Source organism: Haliaeetus leucocephalus, unplaced genomic scaffold (genome assembly GCF_000737465.1).
Source record: "Haliaeetus leucocephalus isolate CR32 unplaced genomic scaffold, Haliaeetus_leucocephalus-4.0 Scaffold328, whole genome shotgun sequence".
Lineage (NCBI taxonomy): Eukaryota > Metazoa > Chordata > Aves > Accipitriformes > Accipitridae > Haliaeetus > Haliaeetus leucocephalus.
In genome coordinates this window covers 9,312,386-9,338,613 of record NW_010972764.1, presented here as the reverse complement: position 1 = coordinate 9,338,613, position 26,228 = coordinate 9,312,386, and the positions used below count along the sequence as shown (strand labels likewise).

The window sequence follows — 26,228 nt, the reverse complement described above, 5'->3', positions numbered from 1 at the left end:
TCTGAGAAAAATATCCTTTCTTATTGTGAAGCCTTTAAAATAATGATGGATTTACCACCTGTTTCAGGGATTGATTAAAGTGACAGTGCTTGATGTTATGATGTGATAATTTCTGACCTGTGGACATAATTGATGACTACAGTCACTTCCTGTAAACCTGTATCTCATGTTATGGAACGGCAAAATGACAGGCTATGACAAAGCGTAAAAAAAACCAGTTTGGCTCTTTTCATCAGGCTGGAAACCTGCGACCCACCTGTTGATTTGGAGAATAGAGAGAGGCAAACAAAGAAATTCTGTGGGCTCTGAAATCCAATTCTTTGTGCAGAAGTAAGAATGCAACCACTTTTCCAGATTTGACGACAACCTAACATATAGGACACAGGAGATGTAGAAGGTATGCAGGGGAAGGAGGTACTTAAGTAAAGAGCTCTGGTTTCCAGGACTCCACCCAAGGTTTGGGGAGATGTACATGGAGGGAATGAATTTCCCCCTGTTGTGTTTGTACCAGCAGAACCGAAAGACTACTAAGAATTCTGCTGCACCCTTCCTGAATGAGAACCAGATTTACCCTTACCTACTAAGTCAAAATCAGCACCTGCAGCTGATGTCAGCAGTGTTTTTCACAATATCATTCCCTAGAGAATTTGTAACAATAGACAGCTGAACACAAGAACCAGATGCTGGAAAACAGAAGATAAGAAAAGTAAATGTCATTTGCCTTGTTTAATATACAGTCACTTAGGTTACCATCACACACAGAGTTTGGTTGTTTAATTAAGAAGTTTGTGCTGATGTCACAAATTCAAGTCAGGTAAATACATTGCCATTTAGCACATATATAAAACTTTTGATTAAACACACATAAATAGAAAATTAAAGCAATGCAGATACTGCCACGGCAATCCATGCCAAAGAACTACTGCAGTTATTAAGATATGTTTAGAGTTTTTAATTTGTTAAAATGCTAATGAAGGAGAATATTGGCTGAGCTGCTATTGGAGCTGTATCTTAGCTGCTGTAAATCTCACAAAGGTCTGAAATCATACAGTGGGGGCACTGGTTAATATCCTACCTGTCATTAGCACTCAACATATTTTCTGTAAGATTTTAGGGTTGGCTGGGATGCTACAAGCCCTTATTTCAAGTACACTTCCTGCATTTTTAGTATGAATTAATTTATTTTGTTTGAGGTAATACTCATCCATCCTTCTTCACAAATACTGTGTTCTTTCCCACCTCTATATGCATAACCTTCTTTACTTGGAGTAAGCTTACAGTGATAATTACAGTCAAGTTTCCTGGGGTCAAATCAATTTGTGCTTTAATACATATTGGGCAGACTTGGAAAACTCAATCTGTTTTTGTGCCACAGCTTCCAAATAAATAGCATAGTACAATCACCATATATGAATAGAAATTTGATGTAAATAGGCACATGGCTTTGTAAAAGTAACATACACATGAGCTTGTGTTTTTCTGTATTTTACGTGTTTCTTCCCTCAGCTCAGGAGCTTTAGTTAGAAACTGTGATTAAAAGAAGTTTGAGGAATCCTAACAGTACAGAAATTTTCTTTTTTTCCTCTAATTTCAGAAAGGGTCACTTCGGACACATCTGCGTAGCTTATGCTTCCCTGTTCCTTCCCATTGCTTACTGTTTATGCTTATTGCTTTCACATTTAAGAAGACATAAGCATATTTGAAAGAATCATACTAAATCTGACAGTTAATGACACTTTGCCAAGTTGATCTTTTATGCCATGTACGGTCTACTATGGTTTCCCTAAACATTTTCCAGAGCCAGTAGGTCTGGATATATTACAGCCAAAACTCAACATTTTCTAGCTGTCAAACTATTAATATAATGCTTCATTATGTTAATTTTATGGAAAAGCTTTTCAATCTGAAGCTATACATGGCTTGAGTCTTTTGCCTTAAGCCTTAAAGAAAGCAATGATATCAAAGGTAAACTCAAGGAGAAGACTTTGTAAGTACAGGTGAACTTGTGACTGGTGTGTGGAAAGCATGTTAACTGTACCAGGAGCTAAGAGGCTGAACATACAGAATTTTTGGTGGGAAAGGGAATGTTTTCCATCTGAAGCATAAATTGCACATGAAATATAAAAAGAACAGAGATGTCTTTGGACAGCTGCGTTACGGTTTAGCAAAACCTTAAATAGAAATACATTTGGTCTGAAAAGACAATACCAATATAACTCTTGGTTCAGGTTTCATTTTCACAGGGGGGAAAAAACATCTTTGTCTTTTATAGCTTCCAATTTTCCCCTGCTGACTTGTGACAGCCTGAAACCAAAATAACTAGCACCATTGACACTTTACGTTTTTATTGTTATGCCTCCAGCAACTGGAAGAAAAAAAAAAAAGCAAGCGAACCCCAATGTCCTCCTTTAAGAAAGACCTTTGAATTACATACTTTGAAACAGAACCCTATTCCAGACAAAATTAACAAAGAGCATGCAATAGGCTACTGCTTCAAACATCTAAAATGCATATACAGGCATACACAATCTTACCATTAGCATTTTCAATGTTTTGTGTAAATATAAATACAATTGAACTTTAGTGGTGAAGGTGGAAAGAAATAACAGAGTAGATTGCTTAGAAATTGCTTCACACAACTACAATGTGAAAGAGGAATTAAGCTCTTTAAAATACCATAGCAAATTTACAGAAATTATGAAAATACCTCCACAATTCTACAGGTTTAATTTAAAGAATACTGTAAGGACATTAAAATTTTCTAATGTAATTTGTAGGACTTTTGCTCAAAGAACTTCTTACGTCTACTTATACACAACTGTAAATAGCAAGTAAGGTTGAACACCCAAGTGCAGTATTGCACAATATAGAAGGCAATGTTGTTGACAGTGAACACAGGAGGAAAGGTAACATGCCATAGCTGTATCTAACCTGTGGGACCCAGAACTGCTTCCCCATGGCAAGAAAAGACCCGGTTTTGCATCTTCCTCCTATTCCTCCCTGTCTTGGTTTGAGGAGAGCAAATAAAACCAGCTGGGACAGAGCCTCTGCTCTCTCTGATGTGTGACCAGGATGTTAGAGAGTTTGGAGTTTCAGGGGTTTGGGCGTGGGACTGGGCATGCCCATGAATTCACTTGTCCTCCAGCTCAGATATCAAACACCTGTCTATCTATCTAGTAAGGTTCTGATACATATGAAAAAAAAAAAAAAAGATTTCTGACTTTAAAATTTACTCTGTATTTGTGCACTTTGTCCCTCCCATGCACATCTGTTCTAGCTGTGATTGCAGCTCCATGCAATCCTCTATCCTTCACGTACCCTTGAAGAGGTTCGCTTGTGTTCTGGTACTAGTTTCACCACAACAATGTGGAAATCAGCATAGTCTTCATCTCCCACTAAAATATGGAGATCTACCAATTTAGTGACACTAAAAAGAGTTCATTTGACCACAATAATCCCCCAACATATCTTCACTTAAAACATAAGGAAAGAATATTGTTCACACTTTCTAGAAGGCATTTACAGGCAAATAGGGTCTGAGACAGAAGATCATGGGATATCCTCTGCTAGAGACAACTGCGTGGGTGGAGGCAGTGGAGGTAAGAAATCCATAGTAACAGCCCTTTTTCTATACCATGATACAGAGGCACACTGTAAACCATCCAGGTTGTAAACATTAGTACAGTACCTACCACAGTCTAAATATGGATCTACCCTCTCCTTTGTGTGTCTTCATCCTTCCTTTCCACTCATCCCTCTCCACAAGAGAGATCATACCTCTTTTCTAAATTTAGGCAATGAAATGAATGTTTTCACTGTATTTATTCATAACAATCTTGCTAGTCATAAGCAGCTCATCTTGGTCTTTTTTCCCCTTTTCTTCTGCATCAATAGTTGCATAGTGTCCTGGTTTTGGCTGGGATAAAGTTAATTTTCTTTCTAGTAGCTGGTATAGTGTTATGTTTTGCATTCAGTATGAGAAGAATGTTGATAACACACTGATGGTTTCAGTTGTTGCTAAGTAGTGTTTAGACCAAGTCAAGGATTTTTCAGCTTCTCATGCCCACCCAGCAAGAAGGCTGGAGGGGCACAAGAGGTCAGGAGGGGACACAGCCAGGACAACTGACCCAGACTGGCCAAAGAGGTATTCCATACCATGGGACGTCATGCCCAGTATATAAACTGGGGGGAATTGGCCAGCGGGAGGTGGATCGCTGCTCAGGAACTAACTGGGCATTGGCTGGCGAGAGGTGAGAAATTGCACTGTGCATCACGTGCTTTGTATATTCCAATCCTTTTATTATTATTATTGTCATTTTATTGTTGTTATTATTATTATTTTCTTCCTTTCTGCCCTATTAAACTGTTCTTATCTCAACCCACGAGTTTTACTTTTTTTTTTTTTTTTTTTCTGATTCTCTCCACCATCCCACTTGGTGGGGGGAGAGTGAGTGAATGGCTGAGTGGTGCTTAGTTGCTGGCTGGGGTTAAACCATGACATACAGAACTAAATTGCAAATGAAATGAAATCTAAATGAAGTCTGACAATTTCTTGCTTCTAAATAGGGAAAATTCATTCATATCACTATATAACTTGTTAACTGTGTCCATTGATTCTCCCCTCTTCCATTGATTATATGTCTTCCTAACTTGAAAAGAGTTACTCTCTATTACAAAGAGCTGAGAACCAGATCAGCTGCATAGTTTACAGGAAATTTAGTAAATTAAAACTGAAATAATAAGAAACAATGAAGTACTTTTAAACATGGGCCTTTAAGGAACTATTTTCTAAGGCAACATTTTTTTCTTTTTCCTCTATTTTTTGTTTTGCCATTCCATACCAATTCCTGAACTTGATAATTTATGAGATACCTTTTTCCTCCAAAGAACGCTGGTATCTTCTCTACTGTGTATAATAATAGCAGTTTTGAGAGAAGTTATGGATTAGCCTTGGACATAATAAGAATGCATAATCAAACAAAATACTTCCTGAAACAAGGCAGTTATAACACGGTGTTATAACCACCATTTGCTGATAAATACTGAGTGCTACATGAGGGTGAAGCGTAAGCCAAAGGAGCAAGGTACTTAATTTAGGGGAAATAGAATTATGCTACAGAACTCTGAGATAATCTGTTGTTTGCCTACTCATTTACTTATTGGAAATTACAGTAACAGGGACGCATGTAAATTAATGTCAAGATTTCTTTTGAGAACATCAAGATCTCAATTATCACATCACATAAAAATTCAGTTTGACAGAACTGGAAGACAGGCTAATCTGAGATGCACACTTTTCCTATGTAAATAAAGAAAAAAGATTGAGACAGCATTTATAAATATGCACATATTTATAAGACATATATTGTTACAGAAATAGCTTATTATCACTCCCATAACCATTACCAATGTCTTTGTCTCTGATAATGCTCAGGAAAAGTTGTGTTGAGAACATCTTTAGCCAGCCACACAGAAGACTACAGAAAAAGAAGTGTGCACAAAATAATATTATGAAATCAAGATACTCAGCAGTGCATTTTCTAAGTTATGTCTTCATTCCAATCTGTTTCAGATGAGTTGATGCTGGATATTGAATGGAATGGGGATGGCATTTGTTATCGGTGTGGTCACTATATACTGAGTAATCTAATATATTAGTTGGTTTGGGTTTTTTTTGTTTGTTTGCTTGCTTTCCTTTATCAAAGTGTTTCGTGGTTCTTCTCTGACCTGCTAGATCTTCACAGAAATTGCAGAATGAAAAATTTGTTATATGAGGAAGGATACGTTTGACAAGTTCATTTTCCACCCATACAGAGTTTTTGCCTGTTAACCTACCCCACCCCAAATAGACAAAAAGGAACATGTACAATAAAACAAACCAAAATATTTCAACAGGAATTACTTTCTGCTGATACTAAATGGATATATTAAGTGCTAAAACTGTTTGGATAGTCATCTCATCCAGTCTTACCTCTAAGAGACCATAATAATAATCAGATCACATTTGGTGACTAGTGTTAGGCTACAGTGTTAGACTAGAGAAAAAAATCAAAGTGAAGAACTTTAACAAAGTCTGCCACAATCACCCTTCATACAGGTGGAATAATAAAAAGATACAATGGCTCAGCTATGAAACATGGAGATAAACACTGGCAGGAATACAGAAACAAGGAAAGAAGTGGCATAAAATAACTTATCTGCCTCTAGTGACTATCTAGATTAATCCCTTTACTGATACTGAACAATATTTTCTCAGGTGGACGATATACTATATTTTTCTACTCAGAGAAAGCAAAAAAATGCTGGGATAAGATTCTTTCTGTCCACATTTGAAAAACACTCAGGTCACTGATCTGTGGTCAGATGTGACTGTAAGCATATATCTGAGGAAAATATACTGCAGATGCTCATAAAAAGGACCTGTGGGTCCCCGTAAATGAAATTAGTGGAATAGGCTTCCAAAAAAGAGTATTATGTGAGAATTTCTAGTGCCTGGCTCAGCTTCAATGGCTTGCTTTGGCTTTGGTTTTAGGCACTTTTTCATAATGGTGCTATATGGCAAACTAATCAGTACCTGTAAGTTCACAGAGATAGAGTTTTGAACTCTTATGAAGAGGTGTAGGAGGAAAAGGACTGTTCAACCTGACTTGATGCTTTGAAAATTTACCTCCTAGTGTTCTTGAAAATTATTTCTCCTTCATGGAGAGGACTAGAAGGAAGTAATTAACTGAGGTAAGATGTTCCTAAAGAGGAAAAAAAAAAAATACAACTAGAAACGCAAGTTGCTTAAATCAGAACATTTATAAGGGATTTGGGGAAGTTCAGAAGCTATAACCCTTAAAACCCATTTCTTCTATGTTGTTACAAGGTAACTGGTTGCTTTATCAGCAATCAATAAATGGGAGGACAAGTGTTATTTTGCAAATGGAAACTTTGGAGGTTTTCACCCCGTCATCTTCAAAAAAGCAGACTTCTGGTAGTTTCTGGACAGATACTCAAAGAAATATCATTTTTTTGTTTTAAGTTGGTCATTTTAAATGCTACTCCAATACCTTCTACATCCCCCTGTGTCCTTTTGAGTTTGTTTAGAGCTATTTTTTGTGTATGACTGAGTCTCAAATTTGCAATTTTTCCAACAGTGAAACAGAAGATAACCACTACTGACCCCAATTATAGTCAAGATTGTACAGACTTATTCATATCTGCTGAATGATTTGGTCTCTATTAACAATACATATATTTATAGAATTCTTCTTTTCTACCTCCCTGAAGCTACACACTGACCAAGATAAAGGAGATGGAAATTTAAAATACATATTAACAGGAGATGGGGCTGGCAGTCTGTTCATTATAGATGAAAATACAGGAGATATTCATGCTGCAAAGAAATTGGACAGAGAAGAAAAATCCCTGTATGTGCTACGTGCCAAGGCTATAGACAGAAAAACGGGAAGACAAGTGGAGCCAGAGTCTGAATTTATCATTAAAATCCACGATATCAATGACAATGAACCAAAATTCACCAAGGACATGTACACCGCCAGTATTCCGGAGATGTCTGGAGTTGGTAGGTAAAAACTTATCCTTATGTAAAATACAAATGGGTTTGAGTTGATTTGGAACTTATAAGTAATTTATTGTTTGAGGCACTTACTTAATACTAGCTTCTGTTAATATCCATAGAACAATTTTTGTTGCCAGTAATGTATCATAAATGATTGGTTTCTGCTTTTATTTTTTTTGTTTCATCTTCATCCACTTTTTAATCCTTTTTCCACACTATAAGCTACTCTTTACTCTTTTAAGCCCACCGGAACCATCAAGGAATGTAACATATATGGTTGTCTTATCAGTTACTACATAGTTCTGCCACAGCTGAACTTGCATAAAATGTATCCTCTTGCTATTTGTAAAGTCTAATTTACCAAACATTTCTGTACTTTGAGACACAAACAACTTTAAGCACGTAAGTATATAAATCAATTAATGTGTCAAAATGCTGCAAAATATGTTCCTACAAATACCTAAAAATTTGTTTGGGTTTGTTTGTTTGTTTGTTTGTTTCTGGGTTTGTTTGTTTCTTTGTTGTTTTTTTGTTAATTATTTTTTCTCTTTGGTGTCAATATTAGTAGTTGTTGGTGGTGGTTTTTTTTTAATATGGACTTGTCTGTTTGTTTTGGTTTTTTAAGATACCAAACACATGAAGCCCTTCCCCCCAAAAATAAATATTTTTGTTTAAAAAATATTTTTCTTCATGGATAAAAACTCACAGATATTCACAACTGCTGCACTGAAAAGTAAAAATGTGGAGTGACAGTAGAAGACAGGTGAGAAATATAGCATCAAAGGAAAATAATTCTCTAAGTTTTGTTCAAATAATATAAAGTGATAGGTAATATTCACCAGCACACATTCATCAGAACTTATCATGATTACCTAAGTGCTCCACGCTTTTACAGCAGAGACAGTCTCTCTGATAAGATGAGTAAGCATAAAATATATAGGCTGTGGGAAACAACTGACAGATAAATTCTCAAGAGTTATTTACTTATCACAAATTACTGTAATGGTTTGCAAAATCAGCCCTGGACGATGGCATTGCTAAGAGAGACAATAAAATACCAATCAACATTTGTGACTAATAAGTATCTTTGCAAAATAATTTACAGAAGCTAATAATTATCTCTGAGAGCAGTAGCAGAAGTATAATGGAACAGAACTCTATTTTATAACTCTTTTACAACCATGAGAAGGGAATACCTACACTACTATGTGTAATGCGAAGAGCCCAAGAATAGTCCATCTTCTTTTAAAGACACGTGGAAAATAGAGAAATCCTTTCCATTCAGAATTTACTTTGCTTATAATCTGTGAAGGAAAAATGTTGGCAGTGCACCTGTCATATTTAATTTGAAATATATTTGTAAGGAAGGAACTCTATAGGAATAGATAGGATAAAAAGCACGATGTCCATGTTTAACCTTATCACTTAGTCCAACTTCATTAGAGTCAATGGAGAAGCATGAATAAAAAAGAACAGAATAAGATCCAGTGCTTTGGCACTGCCTGTGAAATTTTAAGTCTATGAAAAGTCTATATTTGATGAGGATGATGATAGTATCAGTACCTTTATGTACTTTAAGCTGAGAAACTGTCCATGAAAGACCCAAGTAAAGGTGAGTTTTACTGTGAAGAAAGAATTAGAGGAAAAGGATTTAAACAGTAGAAAAAGCCCCTTAGCATCCAATATCAAGGCAAAAAGGGATCTGAGTTACTCTTTGCTCTGTTTAGTTGACATCTGCGTTTGGGGATATAAAAACTACACCAAAATGGCAATTTTTAGCATTTGAATTTGAATGAGTAAAAGTAGCTTTGCAATTTCTTAAAGTAGCAGAGAATAGGATCCCAAATCCAGATCAGTCCATTCAAGAAGCAGAAATTCTATATTTCTGAAGTCAGTCATAATAATGCTAATTCAACAGTCAGGATGTACACGTAGGTAAATAAGGAATACATAAATATATTCCTTCTTGGAGTCCCTTTGTCCCATTCCTCCAGATAAGGAAGCAGGTGCCACAACTTGAGAAAATAACTTTGGAGTAAAAAAGTGAGATTCTTGCCATAAGTGGAATACAATTTACAGGTGAGCAAGTAGTAGTCTTGTAAACCTTTCCATAAAACACACAAGAGGACACAAAAAATACAGAATTAAGATAGTGTAGTTCTTGAAATAACTAGACAAAAGAAAGCTATGTGAATGTAAGCCGGCAAATATGCACATACAAATATGCACATACAGTGAAATGCATGGAAAAGAAGAAAAAAGAGAGTGACAAAAATTAAAATCAAAACTGATAGAGTGTGGCAATGGCCTGTGGAAGTAGCTCCTGGTTCATATTTTCCATAGTGGCTAGCATATCCATTAAAAAACCTCCACTGCATTATGAAAATGGCATTTAAGCAGTTGTAATTATTCTTCATTCAGTAGGTATGATTTAATGAACAACTACTAGCTTTTCTTTTGTCTGAATATGCCGTCCAATTTTTTCCTGAACACAGTGTTTATTGCAGAACGTCACAAATTTACAGAATTGTTAATTATGCAAGTAGGTTCATTACACCTCAACACTTAATCTCTTCAGTGGTTTTGGTATATATTGCTGTTTGCTGATTAGATAGGTGTCAAACAGATGTTCAAAAGCTAAATTTGGTAAGGAAGTAAGGCCAAACCTTTTAGTTGGTTCTGGACTGTAGAATTTAAAATGCAATTAGAGTTTGGACGGTTGTGTAAAACAAGCCATGAAGTAAGAACAAACTGAGAAATTACTGAGTGCGCAATGCATATTAGGGTTATTGCTGCTGTGAAAGTAAGTGCATCTGGAAGAAAAGGACAGAAAATATACTGAAAATTAAAAGAAAGAGAGAAAAGACTGTGATCACAAAAGTGCATTCCAGAAAACCAGAAGACTTCAGAATAAAAAATTAAGTGCCCCTTAATTCTATTTGTTCCTCTTTAACAAATGGAAGAAAATAAGAATAATAAAATAAAAACAAGAATCCCTGGAATAGGGTGATCATCTTTACTAAGATGACATCAAATGAAAAAGTCAGTGTAGCCCTGCATTACCTGCATAAATACTTAAGATGATGAAGGTTATTTGTTATAACTATATATACACAGATTCTTGCATACCTAACCAAATAACTTTTCTGACTGGAAACAACTATACAATTACACTATACGCATTTTAGGAAATAGATATACTCATAATGAACAGGTCAAAAATTTGTGGGAAAACCTCAGTTTCTTCCCATGCTTCACTTCCTCCCAATTTTGTGTCTTAAAATACAATTTTTTTCTTAACTATTATATTTATTATGTTTGCCAAGATCAACAAATATGACAGCAGATATTTATGAAAGCTCAGGAAAATGTCACTAAGATTGAGAAATTGAAGAGGAATCGTCACTAGCAATGTTTCCAGCTGCGTGTGTATCTGTTATTCAAATGACATATCATACTACATATTTCGCACTGTGTTACTGACTGTTTCTTGGAATAACTAGATCTAGAGCACACAAGGGAAAATGCTAAGTCAACACCTCTGACAGAATGTGTGATTTTCAGTACCAATAGGCAAACTTCACTCATGTTTGACTAGTTTGATAGTAAGAACAGCGAAAGCATAACATGGATTTTCAGCACAAGCTAGCCAGGCCCGGGGGGAAATATGAATGCTTATTTGTGCACTAGTTTGTGCTAATCCTATGTTGTAATATCTACACTGCAGCCATCAAGCTATACATAAATTAACCTTGCTATGCCTAAATGGGATCCAGTCATATCTCAAACAGCATTATGGGTATACCTAAAATGCTATGTAGCAAAGTTAGTACTGGAAGCAATCAAAACCACTGAAGTGAGCTGACTGCAGTGTCATTTCAGATAGCTTTTATGGAAATGATCACGCTAAATGCTCACAGTGATATTAACTTAAAAAATTAAATGAGAAAGTTAGTGTAAAAGATTCTAAAACTCAATAACATGGAATTTCTCATTAAAATCAGCTACTATACTGAAGAACTGGAGAATAATAACTGCTGTAGCTATATTTTTAGAGTGCTAGAGTTGACTGGAAGAATCCTGAGATTTATGTCAGACTAGGTAGATTGATTCAATAAAAAATAATTCCAAAAAATGAGAAAAAGATGCTAGACAAACCCAAAAAGGTTAATCAAAACATAATATTGAAAGTAAAGGAACAAAAGATATTCAACATTTTAAATTGATGGAAAGCCAAAGCTGTAAGATACAATCTTGGTCATAATGAAGAACAGGTGGATTTAAAGCATGACCTATTCTGATTTGGCTATATTTTAGAAATACTGTCAGACGAAAATTCACAGAAGCTAAATACATATTATGCATCTTGAGAATAATCTTTTCATTTCCCCTTCATGTAGAAGGAAAAGTACAGCCCTGATCATATTTAAAATCTACTCATTTCATCTTCAAGGCTTACACAACTAGAAGCCATGACCAAGTATGTTTCCAAGTGAAAGATGATTGCTAAAAACACAAAATAAAATTAAATCAAAACTAACCCTACACCTCATTGTGAAAACCACTTTTTCTCAGGATATAAATAAAGTTATTAAGAAATTTTTTAAAAGGGAAGTTAGCAATGAGATGTCCCGTGGAGTTCAATCCCTTTTGACACCTGGGTCAATATTATTACATCCTCCTGTACCTGCCTTGCTAATTTTAATGAGTAAGGCTTACCATTTGTTCTCATTAAATATCTTCAGCATGCAGCTGATGAGTATTTCACAACATATTTTTAATCTTTGAATTGATCCTGTTAAGACAAGGGATAATGCCCAATTTAACTTAGCACTTATTTCTTCATACTTAACTGCTACTTTCTAGATTTTATGGATCTAACCAAAGGCACCTCCTGGTTCAGAATTTCTACATGAAAAGATTTGTATAAGTATAAAGGACCATACTTTAAATGGCTAAATTTAAAATCTATAATTTTTCCATTAAATTACTTTTATTGCAAATACAGTCAAAAGAGTTTTTCTTTAGCTGAACAGTGAAGCTTGATAAAGGGACATTATATATGATCCGTAGATACGGCCATTTTCAACTCAGGCATACAGGATTACAGCATGCCTAAACACGCATTGTATTTATCAGCTACTCTAAGTAAAAGATATATATAAAATACATACACACAAAGAGAAAGAGAGAAAAAGAGAGATGAAATTGCAGTAAACCACACAGGGTAATATGCATTAATACTACCATTTTTATTACTGTACTATTGTCTGTGAGTGCAGTTGTATATACTGCAACATAATTACACAATGATTGTGTTAGAATTTCCTAATAGTGTTCACTATTTCTATAGTATCTTTTGGGAATCTGTAAGCATCACAACTACTATTGGATTTAAGTAAGATTGCATTTCAATATTTAGTTTTAGCTACATCACGTTTTCAGCATCACATAAATATAAACACATATTTCTCAAGAACAGTTTGTTATTTTGTACAGGAAGCTCTTACAAGAACAAATAGGCCTTATGGTAAAAAAAAAAAAAAAAAAAAAACAAAACAACTGAACCAAATACAGTAATCATCACATTTTCTATTTTTGAATTTGCTTATGTCAATAAGCGTTAATCTACAGATGTGTGTAAACGACTAAATGGAGGCAGCTCTCATCTTTCATATTTCAGCAGGAAATAATTTTATTTTCTCCACTGCATATTTTCCCTGGTTTCAGATGTTTATAAAAAAAAGCTATGAATGACTGTCTTGACTTTGCCACAAGCTTATGAAAACTACTTTGCTAACTTGCAAAATTTCAGAATGCAAATTGCATATACTTCATATACTCTATTTTAAAATTAATTATTGAGTTAGCTTTAAGAGAAAGACATATTTCAAATAAATATTTTATCTGCAAGTTCATATTTTACATTCTGCAGTTAAAATATAGTATTAGAATTCCTTTTAGTCAAACTAAGCATGATGGCAGAAATCCTGTAGCTAGAATACTCCTTACATTTCTGTTTGCATTTGCCACTATAACTAAAGAATTTCAAATCTTCTATAAACTGCATAGGGTTCTCTTTTCTAAATGCAGTATTTTTATCTTTTTTTTTAATTTATCTTCTTTATTATTTTTATACAATTCTTTATAATGAAAAAAGTCCTTTTCAACAAAATAAAATGAAAATATAAAATAAGAGTTCAATGCCTCATAATACTTTCTTAAAATAAACCATCAAGGTGAAAAAGGCAAAACCCTCTTTTTGTTAAACAGTTAAAAACAGAAATCTAGTTTTCCAAGAAATTTGGGGTATTTGGGGGTTTTGTCAGTTTTGAACATGCATTCTGTTAGATATGTGCATAACATTTTTATTTACAATAGGCTTGCACTACATTTTTATTAGGAAACTATACAGAATGCTTTATAAATATTTTGTATTTGGCATGAGGCAGAACTTTTTCAGAAGAGTATGAGTGGGTGCTTTAAAACTTTGTATTTACAGCTAAAAAAGAAAACCACTGGAACGCCAAAGGAATCTTATTTAGATCATGATTATTTTTTTCCTTAAATTATTCTATTATTTGTATAGTTTCTGGTCAGCATTTTCCCATCAAAAAGGAGGTCTCCTCTGTAAGGAACTTACTTACTACAGCGCTGATACTATGAACAGTTTATTTTGAATTTGTACAGCTCCATTGATTTCAAGCTGGATGTAAATGTTAGGATCTCTCTGCATGGACTTTATTTCACTGTTATTGTATATAATTTCTGTAAAATTTAAATGTCCATTTACAACTACTATTTTTTTCCTGAGGTTTCTCCTGTGTTTAGTTGATAAACAAAATTGTACGTAATGTAGACATTTTGGCTCTTCAAGAAACTGAATGAAACCATCCTCATAGGAAAATCTCTGAGTTCACAACGCTCCCAAATAATTATGTAATCTCAAGAAACAAATAAACATACACTCTGATCCAAATGAAAAGCAATAGTTTCCTTTTAGGATCCAAACAAGCGATGTAACTAATTTTTAACACTAACATTTTGGGATTACTATCATTGTACAGCTCTATTCAACATCCAAACATAACATATAAAATTAAAAGTAAACATTGAATTTATATATTATTTTTTCTCCTTCAGAGCTTGGTTAATTTTATTTTTACATAAATAATTTTATCCATTAGTGATACTGCATTATTCTTTGTTATTGACTGAAGAAAAGATAAACACTTAAAAAAAAATACAAGCAATCACATAAAAACTAATATGTCTATATAGTGTGTATATATATATGAAGGTAAAGAGGGAACAAATAAATAAATCATGTTTATAAAATTTGGGAAATTCCTCATAAGTCACCAGAAATACCATAGTTCCTTTAAAGTTTATGCAGAATGTATTAATGTCACACTTGAAAAAACTGAGAGACACTATGCATTCAGAAAAATGAGGGACAAAAATCAGCCTTAACAAGATCAAAGCAGTGCTTCTGAAGAATTCAAATCATTCACAGATTTAAGATTTACAGAACATTTTAACATTACAGATAAGGAGTTCTCAAGCTACAGCCAAAAGGAGTGGCATTTTTTTCTTCTTTTGGTCTCTCGGCTCCTGGTTGTGCTGTCTTATGCCTTACCCACTTTCCCTCTAAACCCAAAAGAAGAAAGTTTAAGGAGCTAAATCATCAGAAAAATGGATTGTTCAAGGTCAATATTCTTTTTCTGCTACTTTTGTTCCCTGGGTCAGATCACATGAAGTTAGATGCCAGAGCCGGTGCTAGGGAAGTGACAGGAGCATGCAAAGTATCGCAGGTAAAAGCAAGAGAGACTCTTTCATCCAGCAGTATCTAAACTCAGCTAAAAAATCACTTGACATATTCATTTTTCTTCAGCTACAAAATCCTCACATCTTCTAAACAGGACTCCTCACTTTCTTTCTCATCTTTTTTTTGTGGGGGGGAAGTTTGGGTTCTTAAGACACCACAAGTCTGCAGCAGCACAATGGGAAAACCAGACCCATCTATTGACCCCTGAGAGTAACTCTTTGTGCTAGAAGAAATCAGGGGATTGTAGAAGTGCTGTCAGCAAGTAAAGGTAGCTAGGGCTTGCTGCAAACACTGGAAGGTATAAATATTTCTGTCCTGTGGGAACGAAGTCACTGTCAATTCATTGTTAGAAGTTTGTGACCTCCTCTGAGCTCCTATAAACCTCCACCTGCTGACTCTTCATGACATGCTGGTCTAAACCATTTCTCGTAGGAAGAAATAAGATGACAGCACTTCAAATGCAGCAATTAGTAAGCAGGATGGGTAACTTCTAGAGCACCACCTGGGACTTCAAAATTTGTAAACTGGTTGGCCTAAACTTTGGAGATGTAGTTTTAAGGTGACCACAAGCTCATTTAACCTCTGTATGTCTCAATTTCCCACCAGCTAGTGGAAGACTAGAACAGCTCTACTCCATAGATATGTTGAAATGTGTTCAGCTACTGCAGCAACGGACATCACAGCACCCTTGGAGTGACACTCTTCTTGCCAAGTGGAATTTTCAGGCCTGGCCTATGTTTAATGTGGCTCCCCTTTATATCTCTCTGAAGATTCAGTGCAATACTGTTTGCATGGCTCCTTTACTGCAACAAATTTATTATTTCCCATTATCTGTACATTGAAAAGAGACCAAACCAAAACATAAAAACCCAGATGCCTGGACCTCTCTAGGTTAGAGCTTGAAATTAGCATTAAAAGTTCCTGTATCATGCTTACACTGAAAATTGTTTGATGTATCCATTTTCCTTTCTTTTATTTCAGTAGATTTTCAGCTATAACACTATAATCTCTGAACAAAAGCATAATGGGCCTGAATTCTTTACATCAGCACTTTTGCTCATGCTGCAGTGCAGTACAATGGGATACGTTCTGCATTGTTAGAGATGCTGTCCTTCCAATAGGATGTTAAATCAAGGTCCTTTCATCTTTCATGACTTCACATCTAAAAAGTAAAAATTTCATTGACATGCCAAAAATATTAAGGAACAGCTATGTTGCTTCAGCAAGTATATATACCTCTTGATATGAACATACGTCCTTTATACATCCTTTGATATAAACGTGTTACAATTCACAGCCATGTACAACCTATTTTCAGAGCCACAGCAAATACTGAGTTCCTACACACGATGCCAGTTTACAGGCAACTAATTTATTCCCTTATGAGCTCTTTCAGCTACCAGCCACTAAATAATTTTGCTTCTTTTAAGACAGGCTACAGTATAACAGGTACGGCAAGCCCCTTCTCACATTTATGTGACTGTACTGGAGCCTGCGGCAATTGAACTGCTGGTACTAAGGACTGGAATAGCTGGGACTAATTAACTTTACTAATATTAGGAACAACTGTGTCTTTATCAGAAGGAACATGTCAAATAGATGCATACATGTGTTATATCCTTTATTAAAAATAAAACGTGGCAGATATTAGAACAAACAAGTTAGTAGTGGGGAGGAGGTAATCTGTTGTCTAAGGGCAGACCTTGCTCTTGAAGTGCTGACATTAATGTCTCTCCTTTATACCATGCTAATGCACAGGGTTCTTTCCTGACACCATGTAGTTAAGTTTCTTGTGTAGTTTGTGTAGTCTGACAAAAAAATCCTTTTCTTCACTTACTTAAATGGTTTTTGAGAATGAGATTTCTCAAATGTGGGATCTGTAGTAGGCTGGGAAGACTGGACACACAGATTAAGTCAGGATTTGTAATTAACTCGATAGAAGTTAAATCTGTTTGAGAACTGGTTATATGTAGCCATAAAAGAAATTTACAAATTATATTGAGAAGTATTATTTCATTTTTTTATTCTGTTAAATCAAAGCACATCTGAGATACTTACTTAGTCTAATCTTCTGAACACAGAAGCTTTTCAGTCGTGTTTAAAAGCAAAAGCAGCTTTCTGAATCCCTGAATATACATTTTAGTTGCTGACATTATGCAGCTGAGTGTAAAATGTCAGGTTTATTTTTTAAAATCATGTTAACACATGCATCTAATTTGAAAGTAAAACACAAAGGCAGGGTGGTTTGTTTGTTTCTTTGTTCTTTCACCAGATATCTCTATAACTTCTAAGTATTTCCAAAATGTGTAAATAAGATAAAATGGATCTTATCTGGGTTTAAGATAAAACACAACTTTTTTTTTAATATAACATAAATTAAAGTAACTAAGCATCAGACACAGTAGACTGTACAGAAAGATGCTGTGACATAACCTTCAGTATTCCAAAGAGGTAACAGTCTCATTAAACAGATCAGTCTGTCGCAAAACAAAGGTCCACACACCTACAGCTTTATTTATCCCATGTACCTCATTTCACGAGCTATCCCCCTCCACCCCTAATTTTCAGTTTTAGTAGAGCTACTGAGAAATGAAAGGTTTATCTCATGTGAATCTGAATGATTAGGACTACTTCTATTATAAATGATTTAGCTGCAGCATACCAAGCTCAGGAAAGAAACTTTATTCCCCCAAAAGAAGTCCGCTATTTTCCCTAAAAAAGACCATCAAATGGCTCTCTACTGAGATGGAAGGATTATGAATATCTGCCCATAATGGATACAGTATTGTTAAATATGTAAATTTCTCACTTAAAATGTGCCCATACATATATATATGTACATATCTATATATAGATATATGTACATATCTATATATGTTATGTATGTTCATATATATTACAGAAATAAAATATGACATTTCTTTCAATTAAATCATGTAAATAGGTATGAGAATTGATAATAAGTTTCTAGCAACACAGAAGATGAATTATAGAAATGGCAGTTACTGCGTGTGTGTTTTTTCTTTGTTAAGTTAACAATTCAGCTTGAATTCTATTACACATCACTATTTTTCCTTCTTGCCAACCTTATAGTCATTTCAGAAATTTTTTGTCAGGCACAGCCTTCACAGAGTCAAGAAAATGAAGGTAAGAAAAGTCTTATCCTGGACTATCTTGTTTAAGTCCTGCTTATTTGAAAACCACTCTATATTATTCCCACTGAAACTCATCTTTTACTAAGTACATGGAACAAGATAGGTTACAGCATTTCTTATGACAATCACCGTATTTTTCTTAATATGTACCAAAATGCACAGCTGCAAGTTTTCACAATGACAGCAATCCTGGTGCTCACATTTACTTTATTATCTACTATCTAATCAGATGCCTCAAAAGACTTCCCAGAATAGCTTTTTTCTACAACCTCATAGATATGTGACACTGTGAAATTAAGATCAAGCAAGATTAAGATCTGGGTAGGTATCAATTTTATTCCTTATGAAGGTTGTTCATATCTTCATATTTAAAACACATATTACTCACACCTAATTGGTAATTTAAAACCAAACCAAACCAACCTAACTTGCTGTCCACTGAAGTATGTACACATGTGTGAATATCCTGCATCTAACAGAGTTGCTGCCAATAAACCACAAATTCTCATCAAAGCTTCCTGTCAGAAAGCCAACTCAATAACAGTTACTTCACTCTGCTCCAAGGCAAATGATAAATAGCCTGTGATAAATAAGGCTATGTACACAGTATACTGGAGACGTAAACAAAAAAATCAAAAGGTTTATTTCCTCATAAAGTCAAAATATGTGACAGTTGTGGAAGAAACACCTAAATAATAGCCACCTCTTTAGTGCACTGAGGTGGGTAAGAGAGAGGACATGGAAAAAAAAGTCTTATATTTCATGGTCCAGAAGACTAATACTTACTGACTTAATGAATAACTTTTTAAAAGATAGCTTGCCTATCAGGAACTTGTGTCTACCTGAGGAAGATAAACAAACTAAAGGCATATGTCCAACTAATTTTCAGACACCTAGACACCCCAGTGTATAAAGGTTTGGAAATTAGCTCAGGCATTTCTAAAAGTATTTCCCAAACAAGCAATTTGGAATCAATACCTTTAATCTTTTTCAACCAGAAGTTTTCATATCTACAAGGTTTGTCCAAATGAGATTGTCCTCATGATGTGCGTCATTTACTGTAACTGTGATCTTGCAATCAATAGCCAATGCACTTGTGATCAATTTGCAAACATAGTGAAAACTCAACAGTCTTTGGCAGAACTCTTCTGCATTTGAATCATTTGACAGATTACACTCAAGACATTTGAGCATTTTTGAAAATAAATGAAATGTCTAGAATGAATAACAAAAAAGTCCCTAGAGTGACCCTACTTAACATTCTAGGAGGTTTATCTACATGTATATACACACACACACATGCATGTATATACTTATATCTATATTTACTTAAATATACCCATGCAAGCTCTAGAATTGTTTTGCTTTTGTCTAAAAATAATACTCTAACTAATGTAATTTTAAAAAAGCCTATGACTAAGATAACCCTGGAATTTGTTTCATTTTCTCTGCTTTAGACTCCATTTCTCTTCCAAATTACAGGTCTTTATAGTCATTTCCAGAGACAACATGCACAGTATCTAAACATGACAGAAGCAAGAGGCTTTCACGAATCACATATTATAAACTAATGTAAATTTGAGTTTACCAATAATATCTTCACTTACTGCATTTTCATAGAAAATTACTGTTCTCCACAGCTGTATTAATGTTTAAAGAGACAGACTTTATCACCACCCAAAGAGGAGTTCCCACAGATGATGCAAATGCCCTCAAATAAAATAAATATGAGGCCAGCCTGTTGTCTTAATAATCATGTACTACATTCTCACGGTCATAATAGAGATTCACATACGGTTTCAAACTGTACCTGTTTGCTGAGCTGAAAAAAGATAGAAAATATGTAAAGATTTTTGTTTACTTGTATTACAGATGAATTTTGATGATGCAAATGAGAGTGAGGTTCTAGTTCCCCATCATAGACAGAAATCCATAGTAAAGAAACTCTCCAAAATCTAATAAATACAAAAGCCGAAGTCAAAAAAAAAGAGAGTAAATGAAAAATAGTTATAGAAAGCTAATCTGTTCCTTCCCCCAAAATTCATAAACCCATCTGTGTTGCATTGTGAAATACAGAACCGTACACGCATGTACATCAGAAACTCAAAGTTTAGTCCTAAAAAGTCACAGTTATTGACAACTGTTTCTTTTAAGCTTGCTTTTTTGCTCTTCAGTGAAACATTTAGAGATTGCATGGAAGACCCCTTAAAGCTGTGTTACATGAACGAAGGGCCCTGAGAGTAGTGAAGAAATAACATCCCTAAGATTACTTCATTATTTTATAAATTGAAAATTATAAATAGAACTAAAAACTTGGCTGGAACTGTTGGCTAGGAATGGGAATTTTTAATCAGTAGATAACTGTGTTGCAGCCTTTACGAACTACTACTTCTCCTAGTAGTATCAACAGCAACAAGCTCTTCCTAAGTTTATCATAAAAACAGCTGAAAGCTGTTTCTCTCTTTTGGAGTATTCCAGAAATTAAGATGGGGCAAAGGGCCAAGATGGCCAGCTCTCATCTTTAAAGAGGGAACAAGTGGTGGAGTTCCTGTGACTAACCTGCCATGGACGGCAGCTGTCAGTCCATAAAGCTGGCCTATTTCCACATACCCCATAAAAGCATTGTGGTCAGAGAAAGAGTAACCAAGATAATTAACTGCCATATTATGGCATTACTTGTTGCTCCTTCAACATATTGGTTTCATTAGCAACTAATTCTAGTTGGAACAACCTTACCATATGCATAGCAGCTCCAGGCCCAGAAACATGCTACCAGTGAGTTTCATCATTATTTTGAATAGAAATTTTCAGGATAATTTTGTGATTCATTGTTTTCATTTTTGGTTTTAATTTCTTTTTGAACATAGACTGCAGATACTTGCTCTGCCTAAAAGAAGTGTGTTTTCTAATTGTAAGTATGTACAGCATGTTGAACAAAATGAAAAAGATTTCTAAGCTGAGGTTCATTTATTATGGATGGCAGATCACTTTATACTATACCTCTTCAGTCACTAGGAAATGCAATGTAAAAGCTAGTCAACTTTAGCACTTGAAAGAGTCTGACTACTTTTTCTCTATCTTATCACTGCCATTTGATGGCACCAGAATTGCTGTTTCAGAAGTGACTTTCTTTATGGTGAGAAGGGGAAAAAGAAGCTTCCCAAAAGAATGAACAGAGTTGTTCACCCACCACTAGTTGAAACTGCTTCTCATTCTTTTTAGTGTTTCCCACTTGTTATTGCATCCATAATGCTTTTCAAATTCTCATGCAGGGCATCTGATGCACTTCACAGTTACAATTACTGCAAAAGGAAAACTAAACTTACTGTATCAAGGTATTGAACAGCGGGAGGGTGAGGGCTAGAGGCTTTGTTCAGCTTTAGCCATTCTTTTCCAGTTCAATTTCAGACATTATGTTACAATGGTGCATGTATTGTATTCACTGGCAAAAGCCTCTACCCCATGCAGCATTTCAGGCAGATTAAAGACAGAGTAGTTTAGTGACATTGCATCTTTCTACGTGGCGAGACAATCATTAGGATGTACTGACTTCTTTAATGCAAGTTCTGATAACACAATCTAAAACGTGAATTCATTCTGTTATAGAAAATGAAGCATTGAACAAAACCCCAAAACATCAAAGCACAACACACCCAAGAAATGATGAGAATTATTTCCCCATTATGTTTATAAAATACAAGGGACTGTTTCTGGAGTAAAGCTACATAAAAATAGCATCTCGTATTTCCAGAATGGGTGGTAAAGTCCATCTGTTTTTACTGGTATGGAGTGAAATGGGCAGGAAAAGGTAGATCTGAGGAGAGAAGTAAGGCTATACCACACAGCATAGCTTGGTTTTCTTACATCGCTCATAAATTACTTTTAATCACATTAGCAGGGATTACAGGGACTGTTTATGTCTACCACGGTGGTGCAAAGTTTGTGATTCCTGGATAGGACATCAGTGAGCAGCTAAAACAAAGGTACAGTATCCATCTACAGGAGCTAGGACTTCTTGATCAGCCATTATGTGAGACTATGTACTCAAAAATAAGAAACAGCATGTTTTCAAGTGAAATTAAGTTTCACCACATACCTATATGGCAGACTATTAAAAATCATCAACTTGGTAAAATGTAATTTATGGAATATTGCATCTCCTGGTTTATGCCACCTCTTTTTCTGTCTCCTCTTTTTTTCCTTTTTTATATGTTTCTCCTCAATATATGGGTGAACTACATTTTAAGTTCCTTCTTAATTTTCCAGTGTCGTGTTATTGCTCCTTTGAGTCTAGTTCCTTATTTGTTCTAAATTGGCTTTATTTATTTTTCCCAGTCATGCCCATTTATTCCTCTTCTAGCTTGGATCATTTATCTATTTACCTGTTGACACTTGCTCCTTTTCTGCTTTTACTCTTCCTTTTCCTTTGCTCTTACAAATCTTTCATGCTACCAACCTTCTGGCCTTTTCTGCATCAAAGAAAAAGCAGTCTAGTGAAATCTCCGCTAAATTGGGTCATGTACAAAAAAGCAAAGTTCACTTTGCAGTTCCCTATTCCTTCAGCTTTCTAGGTAGAGCTGTCTCCCAGTCAAAACGTAAGAGTTATACCTCAACCTTATTTAGCCCTGCCCTTTGTATAGAAAGCAGTTTGAAGTGAGGTAGTCCAACTGATGCGGTAATGAGAACCTTGGTGGTGAAGTCTCAACTTTTTAAGCTTGGGTAGTGCCATATGACTGCTCCTAGTTCATAATTTCTCCAGCTCACTGCCTAAGAACAGACTCCTATCCAGACAGAACAACCTGCTCTCAAAAAGTAGTTTAATACCTCTCAATATTTCTGTATCTCACTTAAAATCTCACTCATGTTTTCATCAGGGGCACCTCCATAGTATGTCCACATGAAAGCCATGCTGTCTGAGCAAACTGTATGCCCACTTATCTTTTTTAGGCTTTTAGCCAAACAAGATTCCTTATTTTGCCTCCAGAGGTTTTCCAGAGCTCTTCCCAGACTTTTCAGTTTGTAAAAGTAACCCACTTCTAATATCTTCCCTCCATGAATAAACTTGATGAACCGCAGATTGTCACTGTGCTTGAAAACAGGAAGCAAGCACAAGAGCCTCTCCTTCAGGGAGATAAAGTCCTTCCTGCCGCTCCACTTACCCCAGCTGGTCGTCTATTTCTGAAATTGAAACAGCCTTTCTGCTTTGAGTGGAGCTCTCTCTTAAACAGAGCTAGATACACACACACACACAAAAGTTCTCTGTAAAAATCAGAACTTTTCAATAATTGCCAATTTTGACAGAAGTTGACTTGAGAAAAAATGGAAAAGAAGCTGTCTGATAATGTAAAAACCATCCTGTTTCAGCATTTTCAGATTTTTTTATTTCCAAATTACTTTTGGAAAACTTTATATTAGAAGGCCAAAGTCTAAATCAAACACCTTATTTTTTCTTAAAATAAAAAGGTTGAATTGATCTGGAATCCTACTTTTACAAAAAATGTCAGCATCAAACTCAAAATGCATTTTGAAGTTACAGAATTCCCTTTGGGAAAGAAATGTCATGGTTCTGAATGATATTTAAATCCCTATCTGTCATTTTTTGATCCAACATTCATGGTGGAATCTTGAAACATACTACGCTAACAACATAATCTGCTCATTTTCTTCATCCAAACTGGAGATTACTGTTAAAAATGAAGGTTACAGAAAAAGTTATCAGTAAAAATAGCATTTTCAAATAGACACAGATATATTTTTCTGACTGGCAGAACCTGTTTTAATTCATATCAACCGAAGGAGCCAAGTAGGAACAAGAGTTGCATGCTGAAGAGTATGACTTTACATGAAAAGGTAGCAAAATGTGTGTCTGTCCCATCTAGTGGAAGACCTCTTTTACACTACAGCAATCCTCTGCAGGCTATTTACTTCAGCGTTGCGATGCACTCTGGTATCATGCTGGGAGACCTAATTATACCAGAGGGACTCTTTCAACGACTGAATAGCACAAAAAAATAGAAATCATTTTAATCATAATTCAGAAAGACATTCTCATTTCAAATGCTTTTCAAATTTATGTCTCACTCCTCATGAGTTCTGGAAATCTGTGTTAGCGGGACTCGGTTCTGACACTGAGTTATACTGTCCTAGATATGGAGCGACGCTCTCTCTAATTCAGTTTTCCTTTTTGGACTCTACATTCTTACATGCACATACATGCATACATACGCACACACAAAGACGCTACTTACACAGTTTTAGTCTAGATTTGTCTTCTCTCAGGTTATCTTCACAATTACCCTTCTGCGTTTTTCTACCCTTACATTAGGACCCCATCCACCACAGCGGTGTTGTCAAAGTGCTTAAGCTTCCAAACTCAAATGTCTACCTAAGCAAAGAAGAAAAGGAAAAAAAAAAGTAATGTTGATGCTATAGCACTCAAAAAGTTTGGCAAATTCAACACATTCAGCAAACTGCTATTCCTTGCTTATTGTGTGCAGACATAGAGAGAATCATTGAGACACAAAGCCAAGAAAGCAATCTGCAAGCTGTGTGAAAGAAGTATTGAGAATTCATCAAAACAAAATAGGAAAAAATAAAGAAAAAGAAAAAAGAAAGGAAAATAAAATAAGACATACTTCTGGAATACCTCTTGAGAACTCTGAGATTTAGTTCCCATGCTGAGATGGGATAGGCTTGCTGGGTAGGAATGTGTTGAAGTTCACTTTGTTTTGCAGAACAGTGATGTTATCACTCCTTAGACTACTATTGTAATCATTGCCACACTTTCTCTGCCATCTTTCACACTAGTTTGCTCATGTGGTGAGTTTGATCTTGGCTGGCTACCAGAGGCCCACCCAGCTGCTCCCTCACTCCTCCTTAACAGGACAGGGGGAGAAAATAAGATAGAAAAGCTCATGCATTGAGATAAAGACAGAGAGATCACTTACCAATTACATTGGGGCAAACCAGACTGAACCTGGGAAAATTAATTTAATTTATTGCTCATTAAAATAGAATTGGATGATGAGAAACAAAAACAAAACCTAAAACACCTTCACCCCACCCCTAATTATTCCCAGGCTCTACTTCACTCCTTCATTCCTGATCATGTTGACAGCTGTGGAAGTATCTCAGAAAGCTTCAAGTTCCTAAGCTAGCAGCCTGATTTGTATTTTAAATCATGCTGACTTCTGCTGATAAATGTGGGCAAAAGGCTGCTTGTGAGGTAATCTAGACTATAAATAAACAGATGAATAAAACCTTCCACATTCTGTGGGTACCATTCATGTGGGGGTGAGGACAGGGCATAGATGTCTTTAATTTAAAAGAGCCAAACTGGTTTTGCCTCATTACCAATAACTTCATAATTAGTGCTGACTTCCTTTATTTCACTGCCTTTCCTGGTTTAATTTCAGAACCCCAAAGCTAAGAGAAGTTTCTTTCCTCACAGAAAAAGCTGCACAAGCATTGCCTATCATCCATGAGGATCCTCTTTTATGACACAGCAGACTGTTGGCAGAGAAGAGAGCGCGCTGCATGCTGACAATGAATTTTCTGAGGATATACTTTGGTTAATCATTTTTTATGATTGTACTATTAATTTACTAAGAAGCAGCAGCTGTTATAACACTTTTTTCACCACTCTACCAAATTCGACAAATAAAAGAAAACATTGATATTT

General features: G+C 35.3%; 1 protein-coding gene across 1 annotated transcript in view; it reads left to right on the top strand.

Moving 5' to 3' along the window:
- CDH9 (cadherin 9, type 2 (T1-cadherin)) overlaps positions 1 to 26,228 on the top strand; it is a 64,572-nt gene that overhangs the window by 13,368 nt on the left and 24,976 nt on the right. Inside the window, exon 2 of the mRNA XM_010571467.1 lies at positions 7,273 to 7,567. Coding sequence (XP_010569769.1) covers positions 7,273 to 7,567 — 295 coding nt within the window. The remainder of the gene's footprint in view (positions 1 to 7,272; positions 7,568 to 26,228) is intronic.